This window comes from Erigeron canadensis, chromosome 2 (assembly GCF_010389155.1).
Source record: "Erigeron canadensis isolate Cc75 chromosome 2, C_canadensis_v1, whole genome shotgun sequence".
NCBI lineage: Eukaryota > Viridiplantae > Streptophyta > Magnoliopsida > Asterales > Asteraceae > Erigeron > Erigeron canadensis.
This window is the reverse complement of record NC_057762.1, coordinates 26437577-26459382: the sequence shown is the minus strand read 5'-3', so window position 1 is coordinate 26459382 and position 21806 is coordinate 26437577. Positions and strand designations below refer to the sequence as shown.

Sequence of the window (21806 nt, the reverse complement as noted above, 5' to 3'; positions counted from 1 at the left end):
GATTCATGATTGAGTAATTTAGCTAATTATTATTCGTTGATGGCAACATGACCGATTAAATAAATTAAAAAGCGTTTGTAGTTTCGCCAAACACGGAAGGTAGCAAGTAGCAACTCTTGTCTGTGTAAGCACCTACTCCGCCACTCAAGTGTAGGACAATTTTGTCTTGTTCAATTCCTAACAAGTATGTAGACGTAAAGTTGGTGAATTATATAAAACCAATTAAATTTTTTTTAAAAATGATTAATCCTTTTAACTTAAGGATATTTTTGATTATTGAAGTATATCTTTAAGTTGATATTTGTGGGCAAAAATCTTTAATTAAGGATGTTTTTATGGATATTCTTAGTGTTTTTTTTTATTGTATATGAAATATTTTAATTTAGATAAGATAAGTTAAGGATCGTAAAGATTTTTAAAAATATAATGTATCAATTGAATGATGCCTAATTATGTTTACTGTTGAGACTTGAGAGGAAGTATATCATAGGAGTCAATTACCTTTACTTTAAAGGGTCAAAGTGAGGAAACAATGATTTCAATAATAGAAATATTACGGGATGGTATAAGTTGGTATCCAAGTTAAGGGATATCAGGACATGGTCTCTTCCTTCAACTTTCTTTTATTCGTGTTTTACACTTGATAAAGGAAGTTAATTGATGTTTTATATTGGGTCAGAGTTCTTTTTTTTTTTAATGATCGATTTCCTCTTGTTAATTGCTTAGTGGTAAAACGGTCGGCTATTAACTAACTAGTTGTAGTTTCTTAACTTAATAAGGATGATTATATGGACCGATCTGTGTTATAATTTCAATTTATCTTTTTGAAGAAAGAATATATATATATTAATAATTTCAACTTAGAGGGTGTTTGGGATTGCGTTATAAAATGATTATCTGATTATTACGTTTGTAAAACGCAAATAATCTAAAAAAGTGTTTGTATGAAAAAGTGATTATTGGCTATGAAAACGCAGTTTTGGAGAAACATGTACCTGCATGCTTTTTCAAAACGCATAATCTATTTTGAAAAAACAGATTTTGTTTTGTAATCACAATACCAAACACCCCCTTAATAAGAAGTCTCTCTTTCTACTGCTCTCTCTCTCTCTCTCTACTATATTCTTGACCATTGGAATTCAACTACTCACCGGACTTCTCTTTTCCGGTCACCATTAAAATCATCTTGCACCATCTCCACCTTTACGCCAGGGGATATTCAACATCCAGGTAGACCTTTTTTGCTTTTTTTCGGGCGACAGGTATTGAGAACTAAACTCACAACTCTTTATTTTTCTTTCTTTTAGCCGGAAGTGCTTATGGAAGCAGTCTCTCTACCTTTGGGTAGAGGTAAAACTGTCTACAGCCCACCTCCCTCATACCCCGCTTAGGGATTAAGTCTCGTTGTTGTTGTTGTTGACTTGTTGTATATATGTTATGTCATGTTAACAAATATTGTGAGAATGGAAAAATTAAAAAGTGGCTTTTTAACTGATTTTAGTTATAAATTGATTCTACTTCATATACATTTAGAGTTTATTAGTAGGCTAATATGAGTTACTAATTCAACTTAGGTGAATTCGTCAAAAGGTATCTTTTTAATGGGTTCTTTATTTGAAGCTCAGAGATTCAAATACTGTAGTTTGCAATAACTTTGGTGAACTACTAATTATTTAAATTGCAGCTAACATTTTGATAAAAGAATAAGAAGATCGAGAGAATTTTAATTCGTCTTTAAATCGATATCTGTGTAACATTAAAAACGTAAACATATTACTTTCAAGAAATGAATTTGAGTAAAAATATTCCTCAATTCAACATAATTTGATATATCAATAAAGTCTTACGAATCAAGTTATGATCAAGTTCAATGACGATTTTGGTTGTTTATTAAAAACTGAAATAAATTTATATTTTGACCGAGTACATCAGTACATAACATCTGTTTGGTTGAACACAAATAATACACCATAACACCAAAATAAAACTGCTGCGTGAACTGAACTGACCAATATATGTTGCCAAAAGTGATAAAGGGTTACAAAAATAGATGTTTTACTCGACGTCTAAATAAGTAAGTGTATTTGGTAGACTTTTGTTTCTTAAAAAAAAAACATAATTTAATCTTTGACACTGGTGTTTTTAATGTTTGTTAGCGTTGCAGCGGATACCATTAACAGAGTGCAAATGAAAGAAAGAAAGGGAAATATTGAGAGAAAGTTGCGTACGCCTGAATAACTAGAAATAAAAAAGGGAGAGTTCTTTTGTGGATGGTAGTTTGGACATTTCCTCTCGTATAACTTTCAACATAGGGTTATTTTTTTTATTATGAAATATAGATACAAATTCACCGTTAAAAAGATAAACAAAAACTTTTATAAGTTCCCTTTCAATTTAATTCGTTTTCAGCCGCCATTTAACTTTCTGAACATTTGAAGGCACTCTTTATATCTTTAAACCCTTCAACCAAATATGCATTATTCATTACTATATTGAATATCTATAATATCTATACATTTTATGCATATATATTCTTATATGATGATTGAATTAGATTAGATGGATAAGAAGCCGATTTAATAATCGTTCATCCTCATCCATCTATGAGTACGTTCTCATGACCACACTCAATGACATATAAAAATTGGATGGCTTGAGTTTAACAAAACACCTTTTCCATGCGTGTAGTTTCTTAATAATCATTACATTAATACCCTTTTTTTTTCCAAACCACAAACATCCCAATCATATATCTTTAATATAATCCATTTTCTTGTCTTGCTTTCTGTAAAATGTAAAGCCAGGACAAGTATTGTCTTCTGATCATCATCAATGTATTTAACGTTTTCTCCCTTCTTAAAACCCTTTTCTACCATGTGATTATACATTGGGGGGAAAGTGATAAACAAAAAGGATTGATGAGGACTTGAAATGGAGAAATGATTAATTCTCCTAATTCATAGATTATTGACATGTGAAAAATCAAGAAGTAATATTAAAAAAAGATATTAAATGAAATTCAGTTGTCATATTCATATGATTTTAGGAAGATTTTTAGGCCAATGTTTAGAAGTGAAATGTTCATTTGAAAATTAAATTTTCTGTGAAAACTAAAAAACTGGGCAAAATACATTGTGATCTGAATTCAAGACAATGTGTTTTAATTGTTTTTTATAAAAACACATTGTGTCTTTATTGTGTAATGTAAAAGCACACTGTGTTAAGTTTTAAATCACAGTGTATTTTTGATAGTGCGTAAAATCAGAAAATTGTTCAAACACACTATGATATGAATTTAACACAATGTGTTTTCTAAAAACACATTAATAACACATTGTGTTAAATTCAAATCACAATATATTTTGGCCAGTTTTCTAATTTTCACGAAAATTTTAGTTTTCAAATAATCACAACCTATGTTTAGAAAGATTAATATGGCTATTCCGTAAATAACTTTAGTTGAAGGAAAGATAATTAATCGACAACAAATGTTTCTGTATTATGTTTTGTTTTAATAAAAGTTAGTTGCTACATGAAAATGATGCTTTTCTTCTACTCATTAATTGTATTATAGGTTTGTTTACAATTATTATGAAACGTCGAATAAGACTTTTTGTTCACGGGCACACATCAACACATTTATATAACTCGATGTGTATAAGAGGAGTCGCAATGGGTTGGCTATTGACCAGAGGCGGCTCATTAGTCGTAGAGGGTTAGGCATGGGCCTAAGGCCCCCAATGTTTAAGGCCCCTAAATTTTAGGTTTTTGGGTTAGACATACATTAGGCTAAAAAGTATGTTTATTTAGAAATTAGAATTACAAAAAGCTTCTCCCATCTTTATGTGAACATGAACGGCTTTAACTCTTTCCAAACATCATCACTTTTTCTTAAAATCTAAGATACTTTTACACTTAAATATTGTATTTGAAGTACTTACCAGTAGTTTGCGGTTAGTAACTTAGTATCACTTGTTTCTTTGTTATTTTACTTACTAGAAATGCATGTAAATTTGTTGTGTAATGTATTTGTAACTACTTGAAGCACATTATAAGTACTTTTCCTATCAATCCTAATGTGCCAATTATATGAAACGGCTTTTCGGGTCAAATTTAAAACCCACCACACTTAATTTGTATGCTAATGAACTAGGCCCCCAAATTGGTCCAGCCTAAGCCCCCCAAAAATGTTAAGTCAGCCCTGAGTATTGACCGGTGGTGGACTGGTGGAGATCTTGACCATGAGCCCACACCGTTGTGTGGAATTTATGGTCCAACTGGTGGTGATGGTTGGTTGTGTCAACGAGCCGGTTTTGACTTGAGTATATTTTTTTTTGTTTATGTGTTTTGTTTATACAGTAAAGAGTTGGTTTGACTTTAAAAAATGATAGGTCTCACTCTCAGACTAGTAGTTGATTAGTGATGAGTTGAATGTGTTGTGTAGAATTAGTGGTTGAAAAGTGATTGAGAGTTTTAACTGATGTAGTAGTACTGACACGTGGTACCAACAATCCCATAATGCTATAATCTTCCAAACATATATTAGGTGTGATGCATATATAGGATAATTCATGGCATGACTTTTCAGTTCTAGGCTGGGTGGCATACAGACACAATCATATAGGTTCTCTTTGGAGGTTTATCATCGATCATATCGCATATATGGACCATGCATTCCATTAGATGCCACTTGATGACATAAATGGATTGTCCTAATTACTCAACTCAATCAATATAGCACCCTCAATTATGATGCATATATGCAAGTGTATTTACGTTTTCCTTGTTGGAAAATAATAACAGTCAACTTATGTGTCATCAATCAATATTAGAAGCCACATAACTATGAACGGACTATGTCATATATGTCTAAGTGATCAATCAATTCAAATGATTAGAGATCAAAGAAAAGGGAACTACTACTGTCCAAAGACATGGAAAATATTTAAGTGAGACTTTTTGTTTATGATAATTGCGATGGTCGTCTTAACAATAATTTGACCTATAAAAAGTCAATTAAGTTGACTGGTGAGTCATTGTGTCTGTGATAATTGAAACTTTTGTTACCATTCCATTGTTTTGCTGTTTCTTTAGCTTATTCAGCAGTTTTTAATATAATACTAATAACCGATTTAGTGATCATAATATAAGTTGTTATTGAATATTGGTTTATTGGTTGTGCTGGATTGAGATATAGATTTCAATATTAAGGAACGTTCTCTTAGTGGATAGTTGTCCGGGGATCACATAGATGGTATCAAACTTTGAAGCAAAAACTATATATGCTTAAGGATTACCACAGCCGATCCAATTGATGAATAGCAAAAACCATCCCTTGCCTCGTTCAGGCATCCACGGACACATGAGAATAAGCCATAAGTATGATTCGGAATAGTTATTGATAGAACATGAAATGATCATCGACCTATGGACCTTTAGGCCAATTCATAATGATAATTTAGTATAAATATATACTCCTTAAAATATGATGCTATAAATCTATAATACCTTTATCAGCTCGACCCATTGGATTGACGGGAGCATTGCGCAAGTAATCTTTCTGATGCTAATTAGTATGCTAGCATTAAAATTTATGATCCAGACAGATGAGCAAATGGGATGACCTTTGACTACATTAATCCTTATGTTCAGTTGTGTAGCTCTTGAATCTTGATATTATTCCAGTTAGCATTAGTTTTTTTTTTCTTTTTTTGCCTCATATTTGACACACCAATGTTGTATTGATTGCCATGTTATATACCTAAGTTTGTTACTTTGTTGCTACATGAGGATGGTACTTGGATCTGGAAGCCAAGATACTATAGAAATGTAGTGCAAATATGGTTTTTCAACTACTTTGGACACAACTAAGCTAGAAATACTACTGTACTTGTTAATAATATATGAGTACTTATTATTTAGCTTGATTGTGCTTTTTTCCCCCAAACAATCAGTCGGTACATGACATTAGGAAAATATCAGTATATAATGGTGAAGCCTTGCACGATATTGGAGAGAATTACAACGAATTAAATGGTATCCCGGCTAAGATGAACAAGATATTGATGCTTGAAGTTGTGTCGTGAGTTAAGCTTGGACAATTAGAAAATGTCTAATCATGCTTATCCAACATTCCTATTGGAATCGTATTTGTTATTCAAGACATAGCAACAAATACAAAGCTTTTATTGGTGGTTGTTACATGTCGATATGGCTCATATGGGGTAGGCCGAACCGTATTATTCATACCAAAACTAAGGATCTCAGAGATCATTGATAAGAAGACTTATTCCCCACGCTACAAAACTTTTCTTTTTGTTGGATTTCATCAAGGAGTAAGCTGAAAGATGTATCTTGTCAATGGTATCAAGTTAACAAAAGTAAGTTATAAAAAATCAGATTCCAGTTACGACACCAGGTCATATTATACAAGCACTAACACTGTATTCTCGAGTTTTTTTTAAATAATAGGAAAGGAAAAGATTGGATAAGAAAAGAAAAGAAAAAAATTTATATATCAAAAAGACATTCTTGAGTTACATGAAAAACTAAAGAAAAGAAAACACAAAATTAATAGTGTTTTTGAAAAAGAAAAGAAAAGGAAGGGAAAAAAGTTATAATTTTACAATTATGTCCTTTTTCCTATAAAGTTGTTATTAGTTAATAGGGGTAATTAGTAATTATACATATAACTTAAAAGTTTTCCATCCAAATCCTCCCAAAAATGGGAGGAAAGTTTTTACTTCAAAAACATCCATGGTTTCTTTTCTCCCCCTTTCCTTTCTTTTAAAAAAAAAACTCAAGAATGCAAAATAGAGAAGTTTTCCAATCCTTTCTTTTCCTATCCTTTAAAAAAAACTCGAGAATGCACTCTAAGGGTAAATCAGGTGGGGCGGGTATCCACCAGGTCATAATACAATCATGGGAAAATGAATGTGGTAGATACGGAAAATGTTAGGATTGTTGTGTAAGGATGGAACTTTGCCTTTAAGGCACAATAAAAGTTTGAGAATCAACAAAGAAGTTCATAGACTACCTGTCATGTGGTCGTGCTGCTTGTGCCCAACAATGGGGACCGCAGAGGATACCATGGCTGGTATTGTTAAGATCAAAATATCAAATGCCTATGTAAGGTCTTAAGATCATATCCTCCACTTACTAATTATGAAAATGTCAAAATACAGCTTGTTACGAATTAGTTATGTTTATTCTATATCATGAAGGGGAATACTTGTGTGGGAAGCGGATACACCCACTGTGGGATGCTGGGACGTATGAATGATTTTATGGAAGGTCACATCAATCAGGTATAGTTGTAATGTTGAGTGATAGTAGTGATCGTTTACAACATTGTAGTCGTCTAATCAGTTTTGTCATCATGATTCCAATACACATGTACCCAGGTTAACTACCTAACTGACTAAAGAGCCAAACCGACATGCAACTTGGCATCAAGCGTTTAATACTTTAATAGGCAGAAGAGAGCAGAGTTCGATTCAAAGCAAGAGTGATCTACTGTGTGCTCAAGCCTGCTTTCTGCAAGGAGTTGGTTTTTGTTGACCTCATTACCTAAGATTGAAATTCTGATATTTCGATTCTGCTGGTGGTATAAAGAAAGAAGTTCTATAGTTTACATTGTTTTGATCACTATTGGTTACTTAATGGGGCTGAAATTGTAGCTAACAAGAAGAAACTACCCCGCATAGATTCGTATAAGACTATATTTTGTTATCTTTATGGCAATACATGTTGCTTGGTTAGTGACTAGCTAATGCAGGATAGCAAGCATCATCCTTCCCTCTAAAACTTGTAACTAGTAGAGGCATTACACAAAAACTATAAACTAAGCATCTCATTACTAGAAAAGAAAAACTATAATGAAAATCTATAACATGGCAAGCCTTGATATATTGTATAATCCCTGACACAGATATTTTTGGTGACAAGAGCAGAGCAGTTTGGACAGAGAAGAATCAACAGGTTCCCGTTAGTAACGTATAGCTTGGAAACGGGCCAGGACAAGTCCCTTCAGTTATCTAGTTGACTAGGCAAGTCCTTTGGAACGGCCACCCAAGACTCGTTACCAGGTCTGGCATAGAAATGTTTTGTGAGAAGCTTCTAAGCTTATCACTTTATTGAAGGCAGTGCTTATTAAGCTTAATAATCTATTATTAAAGTCGGCGCATCAGCAAAAAAGCATAAGCCTAAGCCCCAAGCCCTTTAATATAGGCTAACCCAGACACCGCTCTTAACTTATAATAAGTATCAATACCAACTCATACGGCTGGTTGTCTTCTGGTCCGGTAAAAGTTTAATTTCGAAGTTAAATATGGTGATCAGTTCTATCATAAATCCCATAACTTACTCAACTTATGCAGGGTCTGCTAGGGATCTTTGGAAGAAATCTTCAAAATCTTTAATAATTTAAAACAATGCACTTAAAGACATGGTTCCCGCCTTTTATCCCAGTTTAAAAGGCTACAACCCAAAGAACAATTTTTTCTTGTGCATTATTGATCTGCTAAGCTTCTGAGAGCATAAATATTATGCAAGGTTGTTCAAAGATAAAATTCTACAGTTTTTGCCCACAATATCAGGTTAGATGGAGAAGGGTGTTTACGAAAGTACGACAAATGAAGAAGTTCCATTCAAGTATACCATCTTCTTGCAGCATTAGTACTTCATATCTTCAGCTTTGTAAATCTCATTTCCATTTCACGTTAGATAACCCACAGGCACACCTTTACCTTCTGTAAAGCATACAAAATAAAAACAAACTTACAAGAAAATTATTTTAGAAGACCAATTAGACAACAAAGGCTTACACAATTTACCTTCAAATCTCCATTTCGAATTATACTCCATTGCATTCTCATATTTACAGCCAACAATAACTTACCCGCTTCATTGAACATACAATATGACTAAGGTTCACTGTCTCGAAACCCCACTATTTGCACCCAAACCCCAAGCCCTGTGCAGCCATGAAGAACCACCCGCGCTTGGCCTAGAACTTGAGCCAACTGCCCTTCCACCACCACCATTAAAGCAGGAAAACAAACTATTCAAGACTCGCCTAAATCGACCACGTTCTCTAGCACCATTATTACCTCTTGAAGCCCATGAAATCCTCCTAGGAACACCATTGGTATTAAACCCACCATCCATTTCTGTAAACACAACTGGAAATTCTCTTTCACCACCTCTCCTCCCACCAGAAAATCTCCCCACAGCAAACCCACCACCAGGCAACCGCCATATTGTTAACCCAACAGCTTCTTCTTCATTATCATTAACATCATTGATCGCTACGGAATCTTGATTATCTGATGGCAGTTCATGACGACACACAGGGCAAGAATTACGCATTGCCAACCATGGCAAAATACAATCCGAATGGTACAAATGCTTACACGGCATTTCTTTAACTTCAGTTCCTAAACAAAACGGATCTTTACAAACTGCACAGTGTGGATCACTAACGATATGACTTTCTTCAATCTCAACTGTAGGCATGGACTCAATAGCAGCCTTTGAAGCCGGCGGATTACTATCAATTCTCCCCAACCCATTTGCCTCAATCTGAGCCAACTGATCAAGTAACCTATCAAAACCCGACCCTAACAAAAACTCAGACATACTTGCAGGCAATGGCCTCAACCCCGACCCGGCCCCATCATCATAATACAGCTCAAACCCTCTTCCTGTAGCCGACTCTACCGACGCTTCGGGTGTACCCCCATTACTATTAGACCCCCTAAAGACAATAACCGGGTTATACGGTGACCGTTCACCCGTGTTCCGTCTAGCTCGCCGCAACACCGGCGAGTTAGGGTTAACGTTGGGGCTCGTCGGGTTTTGCTCGTTTCCGGCCGTGTACATAGCCGCAGCCGGAAAACGACGCCGGATGGACTCCGAAAGAATCGATCCGGGTAATTGGGTCGGGTCAATTTCTTCTATAAATCCTAAATTACAATTGGGGCAAATCAAAGATGAATCTTCAGGGCTAATCAAAACATTTATAAACCTATTGCATCTATAACACCAATATGATAATTGTGAGCCAGAATATCCAACAATTGACATCTAAAAATTAGATCTTGATTATAAAGTTAGAAACTTTTTTATTCAAAAACCTATATTTATGATTCCTGAACAAAACCCAGAAATGATTTGGGCTAAATTACAAAATGGAACCTGAAAAAAAGCATAAGTACATATAATCAAATTTATATTAAGTTACAAAAAGATAGATAACTTAACTATTATATATAACATAAAATAGAAAGTGTAAAAATAGGAATATATATACCTTTAATTCGATGGTAAAAAAGTGAAGAAATGAAGATTGAATTTGAAATACTGGCGATTAAAATCGCAAATGTTTAGAGGAGATCTTTTGGGAGAATTGTATGGGGTGAATTATAAAGACATACCATTGATGATGATTGTGGAGCATTTTAGTAAAGAATGGACACGTGGCATGAAGTTAGTGGATGCAATCAAAGAGTATTCTTTTTTGAACAGATGCAGTCAAAGAGTATGCTTTAAATACTTTTTACCTAACGTTAAGTTTGAATATATTTTTACTTTTGTACACTTGTTTTGAAAAAGTTTTAGCCAATATATATCTTGTGTTTTGAAAACGGACATTAACTTTTTATTCTCACCCGACCTAAAAGTGAAAGTAAAAGTTAAGTAAATACAGTACTAGGAATAAGCATATGTTCCAAAGTCCCGACCCTGTTCCAATTCGGTCTTGATTTCGGTAACCAAATGTAGTATAGAATTTCAACTTAGACTGTATTTGGATCCACTTTCATTGGTACTCGGGATTAATATCATCAATATGGAAAAGTAATATGGGATTCCAAATAAGACCACAATTAATATCATATTTTGGTGATTTTTAAGATCGATACTCATAAAACTAAATCCGTTATAGGACAGTACCAAAGTACTAATCTCACACATATTCCAAAATAAATACGTCTATAAAAATCAATATTAGTATCAACTAATTATGTCATTCTATAAAAAGTCATAGAGCAAACAATATACTTAATGCTAAATGCTAAATTATATTTATAAGTGTAGGTCAGGTTGGATGGATAATTAATCAAAATATAAATTATGGAGTGCTCAAAGTATCATGCTTATAATTAAGGGCCTTCAATCAAGTCGCATTTGGGTTGACAGATGATAAACGCCTAATTAGTCTACTCGTAAGATATGAAAATGACATGTTTTGTAAAGATTAACAGACGATTAGGACGTGTTTATGTTTGTTTAAGTGTTTCAGATTATTTGTGATAATTTGGAGCCAAATGGATCATAAACAAGTCAAGCAAAGTCAAGAATAAAGTCAAGAAGCAAATCTGGAAAATTGTCATTTCTGAGCCACAGTGCAGGACGCCGAAGGTGGCAGTGCGGGACGGCCATAGCTGTGCAAAAATCCGAATTTTATGGATTTTATTATTTTTCAGTTTATATTCCATTCAAACATGACTTGAGAAGTTATCCTTCACATTTCTCATCCTCTCAACCCCCAATTTCATCATCAATTCATAATTCCATGGAGATTCAAGCCCTAATTGAAGAATCAATGATGATATCAATGATGAAGATTTTAGGCTAATTCTCTGTTGATCATTCTCATGTGAACAATTATGTAAGACAATTGTATTCAACTTTTCTTATGTTCATGTTGGATTAGATGTTTAATTTCTCATTAGTCTTTTAACATCTAATGTTGTTTGGATTGTTTGAATGATTACTAGTTTATAACTTGGAATGAATTTCATTTACCTTTTGATTTCAAATTCTTGTTAATCAATTATTATTGGAAGAATCTCTTATGAACTTATAATCTTGTTAATGAATAGAAAATCTAGTTGTGTCAATTCCCCGGTTTTCGTTATCGTGAGTCATCACAACCGATTACTTTAGTTCTTAAGTTCATTTAATCCAAACGTTATAACGAATCATGTCTATGTGATTTCCGACGAACATAAGTTAGGTTATACTTTTGAAAACATAATTTGAAGCATGAGAATGATCCCTTTTATTTAATTGAAGTATTTTGTTAAGTTTATACTCAACTTTAGTTTTAATCAAACAAATCAATCAATCAATTTTAAGTTTATGTCTAGATTAATTAATTCTTGTAACTTGTTTAACACTTTCCCATGATTCCATGTGGAAACGATACTCGACTTACCCTAGCTAATTAGTGGTATTTAGTTTATATTTTTGATCGGTCCAACGATAACGATCAACAGATTAAAATACCTAACCCGTAAACAGCTTGATACTACATGCAGATTGGGGCTTGATCGAGTTCTCAAAAAGCAAGATTGATTAGGCTTTTGAGTTTTTATTATAATGACAATAAGTTTAGTTTTCATGTTCTAATCGCCTCAAAGCAATGAGCCGAGACAGAGTATTTGCTATTCAATGTGGTTCTTGACATACATCTAAAGGCGACTCCAAGTAGAAACTATTCGACGACTTGTGTAAAATTTACAATTATGCTGTAGAACTACCCTTACATGGTAATATTAAAATTTCATCTTTTTCTTTAGCTTCACAGGAATTTGCTGGGTGCTGTAATTTATCTACTTGGATAGTTATGTGTTCATGTACATGAAGTGTTTTACAGATGCGAAACGGTGTTGGCACCAATTTAGTAGGTGACTGCAAAGATGATGAAGATCTTGGTGACTCAGAGAAGTGTTCGAGTACTAAAATAGTTCAAAGATTTGCGGGCTCAAAAAGCTGCCCTTCCATCGTAGAGATTTTGAAGTATTAACACTTTGGTTATATGGCTACAATCAAGTTTCCGTCATTCGCAGGTCATCTTTCATGCATTTAAGGTACTGCAGTTTATTTTGCTACCATAATTCTAAAATGGTAATTTGACACTTTTTTTTTTATTATTTTCTGCACAACAATTCTACTCCCATACATTCAACCCATGAAGCTGCAACCATGAGATATGGTGTAAGCTATTTCAATCCATAACGGCTTTCAATCCTACGATAAAGGTTTCAAGATCAAAATGATAGTAATGCAGATAATTGGAGTGCTAGTTACTTAACATCAGCTTCATCTAGAATCTCTTATTGCGCTTTAGAAAATCTACACCAGTTTCAAACATTGGATTAATGAAGAAAAAAGGATGGAAGGTAACAAAAAGGGCCAAGATGGGTGTGTCGGGTAATGGGTAATAAGAATAGTTAATTGAGCCTAATTTAGCTGAGATGTATTACAAATCCCACTGGTTAAAAGCCAGTTATTATATACGTACTATCTAGTAGTAACTTGATATTGGCACAATCATCGGATTTATTTGTGTGTAATTCTGCTTTTTTATGTTTGAAGTATACTCTGTGGGGAATTTAGATTTCTTCTTTTAGTTTATGGCAGATGTTAGTAAGGAAGTTTTAGAGGATAATTCACAATCTACAATGAGATGCTCTAGTGATACTAGGTTAACTAGATGCTTGTTTATCATTTAGTATAGAATCCAAAAGTAAAATTGTGTAAAAGAAGAATTTTAATCGCTGAACATTGTGTCACTAACGGTTTTTTTCAAGTGTCTTCACAGCTTTTAGTGTCAAAAAGTTTTAGACACTATAGTAAGAGTAGACTTTTAGTGATTATTCCATTAGTATTTTCTTTTACAGAAGGAGAAGACCAAAATGAATGCAGTGACTGATTATAAAGCTTTGATGACACCTTTTTCAGTCACTAATGTCACTTGTCTTGTAGTGGTTTATGAATAAACTTTTTACTCCCAAGAAACTTATTTGATAATTAAACAAAATCACAAAAGTGTAGCAACAATCCAACAATTAGAACTGTTTGACATCCTCACATATTTAGACAAATTATCCCTTAATGTTTCTAACTTTATAAAGTATAAGTGCAGCTTCCATCATCACTCCTTGCTGTTGGGTCAAAGTTCGCCGCACCAGGGTCAGTGCATCCTTCGGGGACTGGGACTTGCACCTGTTGAGCCGCTTTCCCTGCACCCAACCACATCACATGAGCCAAGAACATCACAAACAACACTTTTAATTGTATGAAATCAATGTTAATATATAAGGATGAGCAATGGAACTAACCATAGAAGTCTCCTCGGCTAATGGAATCTTTGTTAGCATCTCCAAGTGCAGCAGATGCCAAATAGGTCTCGGCTAACTGGACTCTCTTGACATTGTCTTGTTCTTTAACCAACAAGTTACCGTACTCCAAAAGCTTTTCAAGTGTAATCTCGGGTTGTTCAAATGTTGGTGGCCCCTCCCTCGAGTTCACAAGCTTCTTCCCAATGCCCTCAACCCCAACACCTCCAATCCACTTTCTCACTTCATCGTCGTACACTCTAGCCCTCAATGCCCCAAAGAAATCTAGATTTACGGAAGAGAATTTGTTGTTATGCAGTTGCAATACCAATATACTATAAATAATCTTTAATCCACTTATTTCACAGAACACACACACTATTGTGTTTATGGTATGGTATTTGTGAATTGAAGTAGTTTGTTTTAGCTATACACCTCCCAACTATTAATCATGAGAAAAACAGCATATGTCAATTACATTTGTTCATCTCCTGCAATATACTAATTAATTTGTACACAGAGAGATAATGCATACAGATAGTGTATGCAACTCTGCATATGACTTCCAAGAGTTGAGAAGCTCACACAGTCACACATGGTCATCCAAAATTCAAAGCATCAATGAAGGCCTATTAAGTATAATTTTGTTTCACTTATAACAATTTGGGGCCATAAACTTATTAAATAATCGGCGATGTTAAGCTTCACAAATAAGTGTTTTAACTTTAAGAAAATATAGTATAATTTTATGAATAGTTAGGTGCAAGAGATAGTTATAAGATAAGTAGTTGTGGAGAAGCATACCAATGGATTGGCCAGGGAAAGTATCGACAAGCTTGGTAACAGCTTCTTTAGAAAGACCATCAGTTCTGAAGATACCGATACAGACACCAATTCGGTCCTCTCTAGTTGGAGCCCAGTAAAACTTTTCCATACGTCCATCACGAATGAGGGGAGCATAAAGTGTTGAAAAGTCATTACCCGTGACAATGATTGGCACACGAGGGTTCTCTTCCTTGTTGTACATACCAGGGAGTTGAACATTTGTGGGGTTATCAGCGATGTTCATAAGGGTGGCGTTAACCATCTGGTTGTTAACTGTGTACTGTGTAGTTCCACCCATTCTTCCTGCTCCTGCGTCGAGATCGTTGATGAATAGGCAGCACATTTTCCCCTTTTTGATGATATCCGCGGCTTCACGGTACCTTTGCCTGATCAATTTTGCTGGTTCTCCAGCGTTCCCACTTTCCAATTCTCCAGCACTCATCATAATTGGGCTGGAGGTAACAAAATATACATACACAATCAAACTTTGATATTCAAAGTGTCATAAGTTTATTCTAACTTTCCAAATTTATGTATATTTGAATATTTCTTTTGATTAAAAAAAAATTACTAGCTGCAACAAATTATCATAACCAAAAAGTAGAAATATATATTCTGTTCCGTTCATCAAACTTAAACGAAATCTGGTTAACCTTGAATTAGATATGTAAAGATTATGACTTACGTGATTCCCATCTTGGCAAACACAAGTTCACATTGGAAGGATTTTCCTTGACCTTTTCCTCCCCAGACACCCAAAATAAGAGGAACCTATATATAGAACCAAATGAAAAATTAGATGACATTTCTTAACTTATACAGAGTAACCAACAAGTCCTGCATAAATGAATGAATATATATAGTTGAAAACCTTGATGTTTGGCAAAGTCATGAAGTTCTTGGTGATGTGAACAACAAGTTTGTCCATGAAAGCAGGGGCAATGTAGAATCCATCCATGTTGTTGTCCATGTTGTATCTATAGGTTCAATTAAACATCAAAACAATAATCAAAAACGTTTACTCTTACTTGTTTGGAATAGGAAGACAGTTATCTTCATTTTACCAATTACATTAATCTACTGCAAAAACTATCATTAATAACAACACACTTGCAAACAAGTAACATAATTTATATTGTAATTTAATTTAAACTTGATACTATCCTAGCATGAGGGCTATGTGGGTACCAATATCGTACACGGGATCAGAGGGTTCCCACGTACCAATCTACTTTTTTTTTTATATTGTAATTTTAAACAATTGAGTCTATAGATAGATAATTACAACGATCGAGAGATCGGATATACTTACTGACGAAGCCCGGTACTAACGTACTCGTAGGAGCTCATGACAGCAAAATGGGTTCCAGCATCTTGGGGAGCTTGGAAAAGGGAATCAACCATACCCTTACCTCTAGTGATATCTTGTTGATCATCAGACATATCATATGCAAGTCCTCTCCATCTATCTTTATCGGTTTGTTGGGTTTCTTCGATCTCTTTCTCGGCCGCAAATACTTTGAAAGAGAATGACTTGTTGTTGTTGCTGATCAATCTAGAATTCAACACTTTCTTCAAACTGTTCCCCAAGAAACTTGAGTTTGGTACTGAAGTTGCACCACTAGCTCCATTCAAGCTCAACTGTTTCATCAATTTTAATTTCAATAATTCAATAGCTAGCTAGAACCATGCATGATATATATATATATATATATATAGTGTAACCAAATTATATTTATATATATACAGAGTAATTAGGTTCACGTGAAAACTAGTCACATAGAAAAACATGTGTAATATTAAATATAACTTGATATGTTCCCATGTGAACGAATTTATTCAAATGAACCTTCACATGTGAACATATCAAGTTATAACTTAAGTAACGTTATTATGATTCTTTCACTTCGAATAGTTCTCACATGAACATTTTCTTATAAATATATATATATAGGCTAATATACCGGAACACGGTTTACGGCTCCGACAGTGGAGACGGCTGTGGCCATTGATCACTATGGACTGTCAAAGAAGAATGAGTGGAAGTGAAGTGAAGTTAGCAGAATGATATGAAGTTAGCAAGAGAAGATAACTTATATGGGGTGAATTGAATGTGGATTAGCTTTTGAAATGTTTGAAGGCAAGCCACACAAACAAGATTGCAAGGTATGCCACATGGCTGACAAATATTGATTGTTAATGTGAAGGCTCTAGATGATTGGGAGATGGGTTTTTATGGTTAGCATTTGAAGGTTAATCTTTGCCACTTGTATATATATTTTGGGATCATGTTTACCACATATATTACTTGTTTTGTTATCAAAATAGTTTTTTGTACCCTTTCAGGAAAATAATTCAAGTCACTTTTCAGTTCTTGGTGTGATATGAAAAATAATAATGTATATACCAAAATATACTTCACATATGAAATATTTGACTAAGTTTGTTCTCAATTGGGCCATGTTAGACGAGTTATATTATGCTAGTAGAATAAAAAGAGACACAACTAAGATCAATAAACTTAAAGCAAATGTACCTATCTTATAGAGAAAATGTTATATGCTTTAACATCATTCCCTATCCTCACTCTAACTTTTACATAATGATAGAAATAAATACTCATTCGCTCTGTTATTAATATTATATTAGACAACCCTATCTTAATATAGTATATAAAAGTGTTGTATTTAAACATAAAACCCTTATATACCCACATTTCCCTATTCTCTCTAATCATTACACTCTCATCGACCTTCTATCACTCTCTGCCGCCGCCCTCCTTCTCCACTGCCTCCCTCGATCTCCACCACCGCCTCCTTTATATATTGTCATCACCTTCTAGCCGCCGCAACGCGCGGACACTATGCTCGTCTTAATATAATACAATTGTCATTAGTTGAATTGAAATCAATCTTTCACAGATAAAATAGTCTAAGTTATGATTAATTTGAAGCTACAACAAATCAACTATAAATTTCTACAAAATTGCAACTTCTGGTTTGATCCACAAAATTTTATAAAGTCGGTTTTGAGCCCCAATACCTCGACGGTGTATGGAGGAGGTTAAGATGTAGGCAGACCTAACCTCTACATAAGTAGAGAGGCTGCTTCCAGTTTCTATCTAAATGGTAGAAGAAGGCCCTCTAACCTTTGCATGGGATGAAGATGGAACCCATGACCTCTGTCTCCAGAGGCAAAGATGTTTACCAATGATCCTCTAAATGGTAGAAAAAGGCCCTCTAACCTTTGCATGGGATGAAGATGGAACCCATGACCTCTGTCTCCAGAGGCAAAGATGTTTACCAATGATCCAACCTACTTTTCATTTTAGCATTGTCTAATACAGTATATGAAGAAGGTTAGGCAATAGACAGCTAACCCTTTAAACTTTTTTTTGTAAAAAACTAAAGACAAATATTCTAACCATTTAATCCAAGTTGGTTTGTTGGAAGTCCTTTAGATATGTAAAAAGAATATAAGCCCAAAAGTTCAATTTAATCAAAAAAAAAAAAAAAAAACTGAAATGGCGAAACATGAGTCTGCTCATCGCCTCTTCCATTGATCGACTCCACTACTACTGCGGTGGTCTGCTACTATGCCGCCGGGTGCGCGACCCTTGTCACTATTCCACTAATTGCTGTTTTATGGTATAATATTTATTTGTTTTTATATTAATTGTTATTTTTCATTTTGGTTTACTAGGTATGTTTGAACTTTGCTAATTTGGGTTTTCTCTTCAGTTATGTCCATTTATTTATATTTATTAGAATGTGAGTGTGAATATGTATGTAATTGATAAAAAAAAAAAAATTTTGGTAAAAGCTATTCTTAAACTTTGGTGAAAGTTATGTCAATGTTGGAAAATTGATTGATTAATAATGTAATATTAATGTTATTTTTAACTTAAAGTATGTATCCGACTCACTTTGCGAGCCGACTAATCATAGGACGACCACAAACATAAGAAAATTAAAAAGCTTGTTAGTGTTATATCTCTAAGTATCCAAATTTACCAGCACAATGAATCTGGAACGTATTTGCATAAGGTTGTTAGTGTTAGAAAAGACTGTTGGATAAACTGTCCAGGCTGGCAACCCAGTTTGATCTTTTGTGGGACTTCCTGCCTCATAGTCGGACTAATTACATTAGCGAATTATAACTTGTTTAGTTCTGTTATTGTTATATTTCATGTCCAATATTGGGCCACCTTCTGTTTGTGCTCTACCTCAGACCACTTGCTGTATGCGGTGTACTTGTTTGAAGTATAGAAATTGACATACTTAATATAGATTGCAGATTGAACTTTTTGTCAAACTTTTTTCTATGCTTGTAGAAATTCTATTAAGTGTGACTCCAACATGAAGTGTTAACCTCGTCTGGCCTATGTCCTCCTCATAAGCATATATAGTCTTTACTAGGGAATATCTTTGATATGATCATGGCCCTATGGTGTAGCTAATTCACACGTAGGCTGTTTAGTTCGCAAGATGTACTAACCTCATTCTTTATATGTCCTCCCCGTATGCCAAGTTGCTTTTAGTTACTATCTACCATAGACCACCAAAGTTACAATCTTGGGACCAGGAGGGAGACAAATTAGATGGATACAAAAGGTTTCCAAGGTCAAACAGGAAAAGTATAATATGGGTACCCAACTGCATACCCTACAAAAATTGGAAGGCAAAAAAAGGACACCTGAACCTAATAAGTATGTCTTGAGAGAGCCACCATCAGTAAAGGGTGAACCCAACATGTTAATAACAAATTAGGGTGTTTATGCCATTCAAAACCGCTTAGAAAGCCAGTATACAAAGACTTCTTTATATAACCTTTGCAATGGAACGGCCTTGGTCACTCTTATACTCTCGCCTAATGGTTAACCAACCTGTATTTCTTTACTTCATACTATGTGACCATATATTGTTCTATGAGTGCTAACTAAAGCAGAAATTAAAGAGCGTTCTTTTTACAGCAAATCTGTCAGCATTGCCTTATCATATACCCATCTCCAATTACAAGGGAAACCCATGTCCGGAAAACCCATGTCTTCAGTCCTCAGAGCATTTTGCTGACATCAGGATTTGAACCCTCTCCTCTAAGTCTCAAGTTCCCCCAAGTCCAATCCATCTATTGATGGTTGGTGATTAAAAAGCATTTTAAGTGTTGCATAATGACATAGTTGAACAGCCACCCTACAATGAGTTCGAATTAAATTAGTGTTATCTAGCAATTATTGTTTTTACTTTTTACCCAACTTATAAAACAACTCATAAATGGAAGGACTAGGCCCTCATTCAGGTACCATATTAAATGGTTATAATATAGAAAAGAACCTTTTAAGTTGCTTTAATGCACAAATTAAGAAAGAATTATCCAAAGTGAGTAAGCCATAATGGAGACCTTATAGATTTCTACTTTATGCAATTGTTACATTGTCCCCAAAATCACCTTTTTCAGGTGCTTATTAATCATAACACATGAAGTAAAATTATCCATTACAAACTCTTATAACATCTTTTAATCACATACTGAGAAAAAAACTCAAAAAACATGACAGGAACGAGCTTTTCGTGTGGAGCATGCAAGTTTCTTAGAAGAAAGTGTACCAGTGAATGTGCCTTCACTCCATACTTTAGCTACAGCCAAGGAGCAGATCATTTTGCAGCCGTTCACAAGGTTTTCGGTGCCAGCAATGTTTCCAAACTATTAATGAAACTCCCGTTGAAAAATAGAAGTGAAGCTGCATTCAGTATATCTTATGAAGCTTTGGCTCGAATGCATGATCCTATTTATGGATGTGTAGCTCAAATCATTACTCTTGAAGAACAGGTGTTGTATCATTTGTTATTTAAATCGTTTCTTTATGTCATCGGTTCGTTTTGTAACCTAATGTAATATGCAGGTGGCGAGCTTACAAGAGGAAATAGATCAGCTAGGAACTTATCTGGCTTATGCTTCATTCGGCCAGTCAGATTATATAAGTTTACAAGAAATTCATGATCCAAATACTGCGTTGCCGTTCTACTTTCAGCTTAGTGATACAGACATCCTTGATCAACAAACCCCACCATTGTCGTCTGAACTCCAAGCTTCCTGTTTCTTGCATGGTTCGGAATGCCAAATCGCTCACTCTTGCAATTTTCTGGATCAGCCAGTGACGGGAAACGATTGTGCTGTCTTAAACACAGAGTACCAAAGCTTGAAATTCCATGAAGTGTACCTCAGTGAATCTAATTTATTAGCTTAATGGTAAGAACAATTTACCTTTATGTATAAACTAGTTGTAAGTTCATCTTATTCTGCAGATTATATATGCAAACAACTTGTAAGATAACTTTAAAAACTTGTTTTGTCAGGATTGCAAGCAGAAGTTGATATAAGAAAAAAATGCCTAATATCTTTGTATAGATAACATTTTATTTAGTTTATTCTATTTTAGAGTTATGTATAGTATTTTGATGGGTTTTATGATTTATCTATATGGAAAATTAGTAATCATGTATATATACGGTAGTTGTTTAGTTAAAACAGAAGTTTTAAGTTTTTAAAAAGTCAACACAAATCGTGACCTTGTGTAGAAAAAATCAAAATTTAATGTAAAAAAAAAAAAGTTAGGCTAAAATGATTTAATTTATAAAGTAAAGATTTAAAGCTCATTTCTAGTTATTTCATATTACTCAGTTTCTAGTAGTAATACTTATTTAAAGCTCATTTCTAGTTATTTCATATTACTCAGTTTCTAGTAGTAATACTTAATAAAATATTTATTTTGCTAATCTAGTTTTGTTTGCAAAAGTATGCGGACTTAAATTTAAGTTTTTAACATTAAATCCAAAAGTCCAAAGCGCTTTGTAA

At 34.1% G+C, this 21806-nt stretch overlaps 3 protein-coding genes across 4 annotated transcripts; 1 reads left to right on the top strand and 2 right to left on the bottom strand.

The window, feature by feature from the left end:
• Positions 1 to 8393: 8393 nt before the first annotated feature.
• Positions 8394 to 10396, bottom strand: LOC122587126 (probable E3 ubiquitin-protein ligase RHC2A). The gene is made up of 3 exons (XM_043759212.1): positions 10313 to 10396; positions 8835 to 10197; positions 8394 to 8750 (listed from the first exon to the last, which is right to left on the bottom strand). Exon 2 carries the CDS (start codon positions 10084 to 10086, stop codon positions 8932 to 8934), a length of 1155 nt encoding a protein of 384 aa, XP_043615147.1. The 5' UTR covers positions 10087 to 10197; positions 10313 to 10396; the 3' UTR covers positions 8394 to 8750; positions 8835 to 8931.
• A 3393-nt stretch (positions 10397 to 13789) lies between these two features.
• Positions 13790 to 17025, bottom strand: LOC122587253 (ribulose bisphosphate carboxylase/oxygenase activase, chloroplastic). Its single transcript, XM_043759367.1, has 7 exons — positions 16916 to 17025; positions 16264 to 16592; positions 15823 to 15928; positions 15637 to 15722; positions 14931 to 15403; positions 14130 to 14411; positions 13790 to 14030 (listed from the first exon to the last, which is right to left on the bottom strand). Exons 1-7 carry the CDS (start codon positions 16958 to 16960, stop codon positions 13915 to 13917), a joined length of 1437 nt encoding a protein of 478 aa, XP_043615302.1. The 5' UTR covers positions 16961 to 17025; the 3' UTR covers positions 13790 to 13914.
• A 1330-nt stretch (positions 17026 to 18355) lies between these two features.
• LOC122589713 (LOB domain-containing protein 33-like) lies at positions 18356 to 21360 on the top strand. Of its 2 annotated transcripts, XM_043762038.1 has the most exons (4): positions 18356 to 18556; positions 20509 to 20780; positions 20854 to 21200; positions 21308 to 21360. In XM_043762038.1, the coding sequence occupies exons 1-3, from the start codon at positions 18547 to 18549 to the stop codon at positions 21196 to 21198; spliced, it is 627 nt and encodes a 208-aa protein (XP_043617973.1). In that variant the 5' UTR covers positions 18356 to 18546; the 3' UTR covers positions 21199 to 21200; positions 21308 to 21360. The 2 variants fall into 2 exon arrangements, with proteins under 2 accessions (XP_043617973.1, XP_043617972.1); XM_043762037.1 differs by having other exon boundaries at positions 18357 to 18556; positions 20854 to 21360.
• The last annotated feature ends 446 nt before the right edge of the window (positions 21361 to 21806 follow it).

Bases quoted from the DNA above. Each gene is read 5' to 3' on its own strand.
- LOC122587126 (XM_043759212.1), bottom strand. From the start codon at position 10,086: ATGTCAATTGTTGGATATTCTGGCTCACAATTATCATATTGGTGTTAT.
- LOC122587253 (XM_043759367.1), bottom strand. From the start codon at position 16,960: ATGGCCACAGCCGTCTCCACTGTCGGAGCCGTAAACCGTGTTCCG. The intron at 14,412-14,930 runs GTATGCTTCTCC...CCGTAAATCTAG, and splicing joins TTTCCCTGGCCAATCCATTG to ATTTCTTTGGGGCATTGAGG. The intron at 14,031-14,129 runs GTTAGTTCCATT...GGTTGGGTGCAG, and splicing joins TAGCCGAGGAGACTTCTATG to GGAAAGCGGCTCAACAGGTG.
- LOC122589713 (XM_043762038.1), top strand. The intron at 20,781-20,853 runs GTGTTGTATCAT...TGTAATATGCAG, and splicing joins TCATTACTCTTGAAGAACAG to GTGGCGAGCTTACAAGAGGA.